This window comes from Malurus melanocephalus, unplaced genomic scaffold, assembly GCF_030028575.1.
Source record: "Malurus melanocephalus ecotype Western Australia unplaced genomic scaffold, MMel_1.1 scaffold_802, whole genome shotgun sequence".
In the NCBI taxonomy this organism is placed as follows: domain Eukaryota; kingdom Metazoa; phylum Chordata; class Aves; order Passeriformes; family Maluridae; genus Malurus; species Malurus melanocephalus.
The window spans coordinates 79849-85381 of NW_026624034.1; the positions used below are offsets into that span (position 1 = coordinate 79849).

At 56.7% G+C, this 5533-nt stretch overlaps 1 protein-coding gene across 1 annotated transcript in view; it reads left to right on the forward strand.

The window, feature by feature from the left end:
- SAMD4A (sterile alpha motif domain containing 4A) overlaps nucleotides 1–4825 on the forward strand; it is a gene marked incomplete at its 5' end in the record, with an annotated part of 34672 nt that extends 29847 nt beyond the window's left edge. Inside the window, 3 exons of the mRNA XM_057385259.1 lie at nucleotides 43–169; nucleotides 1656–1739; nucleotides 3733–4825. Coding sequence (XP_057241242.1) covers nucleotides 43–169; nucleotides 1656–1739; nucleotides 3733–3761 — 240 coding nt within the window. The remainder of the gene's footprint in view (nucleotides 1–42; nucleotides 170–1655; nucleotides 1740–3732) is intronic.
- Nucleotides 4826–5533: the final 708 nt, after the last annotated feature.

Consider the following 5533-nt stretch of genomic DNA (forward strand, 5'->3'; position numbering starts at 1 on the left):
AGCTTTGCTTTGCACCCCTCACTTTGTGTTTGCTCCCCACAGAACCTGTGGTTTGCCAACCCCGGGGGCAGTAACAGCATGCCCAGCCGCAGCCACAGCTCGGTGCAGAGGACGCGCTCGCTGCCRGTCCACACGTCCCCGCAGACCATGCTGATGTTTCAGCAGCCAGGTAGGCAGCAGARGTTCTCCTCTAAGCTTCTCTTACTCACAGCTGGGTGAGACAAGGGGARGTGAGAGGAGCTGTGCTGGTGAGTCCACAACAGGCACGTGGCCCATGCCATCCCACCGGATATCTCTGAATTCCTGTGTGTGCCATCACTGGAGGAMTTTTTGATCCTGTGTGTGCCATCTTGACTCTGTGTATCACGATGCTGGTGCCTTGCCTGACTTGCTCCTGAGGGGCTTCTGTCAGGCAGGAAGGTGATGGCTCAGCTCATCCATCACTTTTTCCTCATGGATGGACACGGAGCCCCGGTGCGGAAGGACTGCCTTCGTGCACTCAAGGGAAATTCTTTCCACAGTGCGTGTGAAGGGAAATGGTGCTGTGTCAGTGCTTCCTTCCCAAACACTGCCAAAATGCTCCTGTGTATAGGAGCATCCTCTCACTCAGGGAGGAKCCTGCTGACCTTGGACCCTGGACCTGGAGCATCCTGCCCCTGAGGAAGCCTGTTTGTGTATCCCTTCCTTAGCCTTTGAGCCTTTGTGCCTTTTCCTACCAACACACCACAATTGACACCTCGGGACAGGGAATCCATCCCCCAGCAAACTCACCCTCATCCCTGCACTCCTGCAGCTTTGGGCTGGCAGCTCCCTGGCCTCACACGCCAGCGGTGTTTAACTGCAGCATTTGGGCAGCAAATGTTCCGTGCAGCAGGAGCAGCAGCTGTTCCTGGGTATTGATTGAACACCGGGACAAGGGCACATTTCTCAGGCGCTGGAGGAGAATAAATGGTTTTCTCTTCAGCCTGCGGTGGATGAGGGCGTAGGAGGATTGGGGAGCCACAGACGTGGACTAAGTCACAGGGAAAATAAGCAATGATGTGATGCTGGGCTCACAAACCACCGTGTGCTGGGCTGTGGRGGGACCTCAACCCTCCTGGATCTCACCCCAAGCTCCTGTGAGCCAGTGGAAAGTGGGAAATGCTGTTCAGCACAGTAGCACAAGCTCTATTTGCAGGTTTTGCTCCAGGATTGGGACAGTTTGCTGCTGTTTAGAGTAGGACGGGGGCATTGGAACACTCCAGACTTCATGTGTGTGTCCCCAGGGATGTGGCAGGGATGACGTGGGTGACCGAGTGGGAGCCAAGCTGGTCCTGGGGCAGCTGGACAGCCGGTCTGTGCTGCCATCCCATGTCCAAGCATGGACAGCATCCATCCCCAGGAGATGTCCAGGGCTGGCCCCTCCCTGGGTGGGGGTCCTGCTTTCGCTCCAGCTGACCCCCACATCTCTGTTCATCTCCTGAACCCCCTTGGATTAATCTCTTATGGATAATGGGATGATGACTATTTTTAAAAGTGCCTCTTGCTGAAGATGGTTTTACTGGGGGTCCTGTCAGACCCTCCTGGGGCATTTTCCAGGTGGTTTCCCCACACAGAGCAGGCAGGGTCCCTGCCAGGTGCCTGACTGGGGTCTCCCATTCCATTTCTCCCTGCAGAGTTCCAGGTGCCGGTGACTGAACCTGACATCAACAACAGGCTGGAGTCCCTGTGCCTGAGCATGACGGAGCACGCACTCAGCGGTGAGCATTCCCTCCTCCTCGGGCTCTTCCAGCACGTCCACGCCGCCTCTGCTGAGCCCCCCAGCGCCTGCCCCTGCCCYGCTCCCCCCAAAAGCTGGGACAGGCTGTGGCTGTGAGAGCGGGAGACAGCGGGGCTGGATGTGGGGACGCTCCCGGGGCCACTCCCGGGGCGTTCAGATGGGAATGTTGGCTTCTCTTGGCGAGGCGGCGGGGCAGGGGGCAAAGCCGAACGCACGGATCGCACCGGCACTAGTGGAGTCTGTGCTAATTAGCCACTCGTCAGCTTGCTAATGATAATTAGTGTTAGCTCGCTACTCTCGTTAGCTCTGGATAAAGCCCCTGCCGCCGCCGGTGCGCTCGGATGGGTCACRGGCTTTGGAGTGTTCTACCCTTCCGCCACCGGATCCCTCGTTTGGCCGGGGGTGCCCCGCAGCTCGGGGCTGAATCCCTGCCGGGTGCTGGGCCAGGGGTTGTGCTGGGCACTGTGCCCTGGTGCCACACACAGCCGGGGGTGCCAGCGATAACRGGCACGGGGAGGGAGGAGGACCGGGGCAAAAACAAGCAGGGAAGATGGAAAAGGCAGCAGCAGCAGCAGCAGCGTGATGGAGAGCCTGGTGCAGCACAAAGCACTGGCACCAGAAGCTCCCGGTGTCCCTTGCCATCACACTGGACCCCCAAGCAGAAGGGATGACCCCCGGTGATGGGATGAGCACGGCCACGGCATCGCCCGGGCTCCCGAATGACCAGCTCGGGCCTCGCTCCGGCAATCCTGGACTGTGAYGGATGGCTGAGGACAGGAGCCCTCGGAGAGGATGACCAGCACCGGGCTCCCTGTGGATACAACAGCCCTTCCCAGGGAGAGGAACACGAGAACAAGGACTGTGAGAAGCAGCAGGGCYCTGGCAGCATCCCTGGCTGGGAAAACAAGGACACTTCTGTCACCCGAAGCGTTTCTCCGGCGTGTGCCCAGCCGAGGCTTAGCTGTCTTGTTCCTCTGCAGGGTACTGTTCCTCCAAGTTAATTTTTTCCAGGTCGCATTCCCCGAGCCTCTCCAAACCGGTCGTGCTATAAATAGCTCTTAAAAAAAATAAACCTTTCGGGGGAGAAAAAAAAAAAAAAGGCGTAACAAACCTGTTTGTTTTTAGTGTCAAGGAGGGAGGTGGCTGTGGTGCCCCAAGTGGTAACAGGGAGCGCTCTGTTCTGGAGTCACTCCAGGAGCTGCCTCCCACCACTCTCCATCCTGGGATGGGTTTGGGATGGGGGACAGGGGTTGGGATCAGGGCTGGAGGGTTGGAAGTGTTTTGGGGTGCTGATTCCTGGCCTTGGGGGGTGGGGACAGGGGGCTGCTGGTACCAGGGTCAGTTGTGAGGCTTTGGGGTGGGTCACAGACCCCTCATCCTGGGGTTGGGCTGTGGCTGGATGCATCCCTGTTGTCACTGGATGCTGGGAACAGGGGCTYTGGGGAGACAGAAAGGACTCCTGGGGCTTTTCCTTCCATGATCCTCAGATGGAGGAAAGTTTTCCATCCTCTGTGGTGCAGGTGTTGTGGGGCTGGGTGAACTGGGGGGCGAGGCAGCTCTGGGACCAGCTCTGTCCCTGTGCCCTGGTGACAGAGGTACAGGGATTGTCCCATTGTAGGAGAACCCCAAACTTCATCTACCTTGTGGGGTGTCCAGGCTGCCCAGAAACCCACTCTGCTCCTGGAAAAGTTGTGGGGTTGTGGCAGAAGCCTGGACCGGTGCTGGGACAGCGACTCTGGGAGCTGCTGTGGGGTRGGGACAATTGGTGGCACAGAGGGACCAGCAGAGGCCTGAGATCCTAAAACACTTCTGCACCCCTTGGGGAGATGGGAGCCGGTGGGGGTGATCCTAACACCGTCTCACTGTAGGGGATGTGGGTCGGGGGTGCTCTGGGGGTCCATCCCCCAAATCCCCAGTTCGGGGGGTACCAGTGCTCACTGGGGCTGCTCCTAACTCTCCCTTCCCGCTTGCAGATGGTGTCGACAGAACCTCCACGATCTAGAAGGCGTCGCCACGGGGACGCTGGCCGGGACAACAACTGCTGCGGGTCCAGCGGCGAGGTCGGGGCTTGAGGGAGCCTCAGCGATAGCTTGCATCCTTTCTCCTCTCTCCTCTCCTCTCCTCTCTCTCTCTCTCTCTCTCTYTCTCCTGTTTTAATTTTGTGAATGTGTAGATTGTCCTTGTGAACATATCATTAGACTTGGAATTTGTGTTGTCATTTATTACATCCATGCTAGGGGGGGAAAAAGATGGCAAAAAAAAAAAAAAAAGACTCAGCGACGATGATGAAGCAGCGTGGGGAGGCTGGGGGGGACACGGAGGAGGAGAGTGCTGACAACAGAGGGCTCACCGGAGCACTGTGGGCAAACCCTGTTCCTGGAGGAGGATACCAAGGACACCAGGCGGGGCTGTGTGACCAAAAACCYTTTGGGGAGGATTTGCCTGCCTTGCCGGGGGCTTCGGGGCCGGCGGTTGCTTGTCTCGAGTCTCGCCGCGTTGGGGCACGGACTGACCCGGCGAGCCCAGATTGAAACAGAAATAATAAAATAACCCTGAAATTTCCTTTCAGTTTAGCCGAGAGATGTGCAGTGTGGAGGCAGCGTTGTGCTCAGGGCAGTGAGGGTGGGCAGGTGCCCATCCCCGTGCCCCACTCGGATGGGGATGCGGGATGGAGTTGGGGCATCGTGCCCAGAGGAGGGTCCCAGGGGAAGGGTGGGAATTGGGGACACCGGGAGTGTTTCTGTCCCTTGCCTTGCCTGTGCAGGTACYGGGGAGCTGCTGCAATCTGGCTCCACACATCTGGCCCAGCCTGCCCAAATCCAGCCATCAGGGGCTTTTCCAGCATGGAAAAATGAGGGATGGAGGAGCTCCCAGATAAAACCCAAGCCACAAAGGGCACCAAAATGCAGCTTCTCAGCCCTGTTGGCATTAACTGTGTGCCATGCTGGAGATGGGGGTGGCAGTGGCTGGGCTGCCCCTCACCCTCTGCTGCTTTTTGTGGCAGGAGCTTAATTTGGTGTTAAATTGGTAAATCCAACCTGGCACTGCTCAAACCTGCAGCGATGCTCCCACTCCTCCCGATGCTGCTCCAGGTCCTCTGATGGAATAATAACAAATGGAAAATTAATCAATGAAGGGAGGTGATGGGTTGCAGCAACACTCCCAGAGTGAGGACTGATGGGCAGCATCGTGTGCCCGGATCGGAGGGAGCAGGGGACTGCAGGGAGCTAGAGCATGAGCAGGGCTGGGAGATGTGTGAATCCTTTCCTCATGCAGCATTTTTAAGTTGTTTTTCTAAAAAAAAATATATATATATATATATATATATACAAAAACCCAAGTGCCAAATGCAATGTTTTATGTTTGCTGTTCCTTGGTGTCCTGCTTCCCAGCAGACAGGAGGTTGAGGGGGGTGATGGGGAGGGGGAGGAGGGAAAATCTGAAGGCCAGGGAGGTTGGGAAGAGGTGTGAGGAGGTGACGGTGAAGCGGGGTCRGCGCTGGGGACCTGGGTCACCCCCGAGCACCCCCAGCTTGTGAGCTGTGAGCGGAACCGCTGTAGCAGAGGCCTCCCTCAGGGAGACTCCGGTGTATTTACAGAGCTGAAATTCTATTTATTCCTTCGCTGACTATGGACAGGGAGGTTTTCTGATTGTTCAGAGAGATTATTTTGGATATTTTACCTATTAACTTGCTATGGCTGGGAACCATGATAATGTCTGTTATTAACAACCACCAAATAATTCAATTTTTTTTTTCCTTTTGTTGTTAAAAAA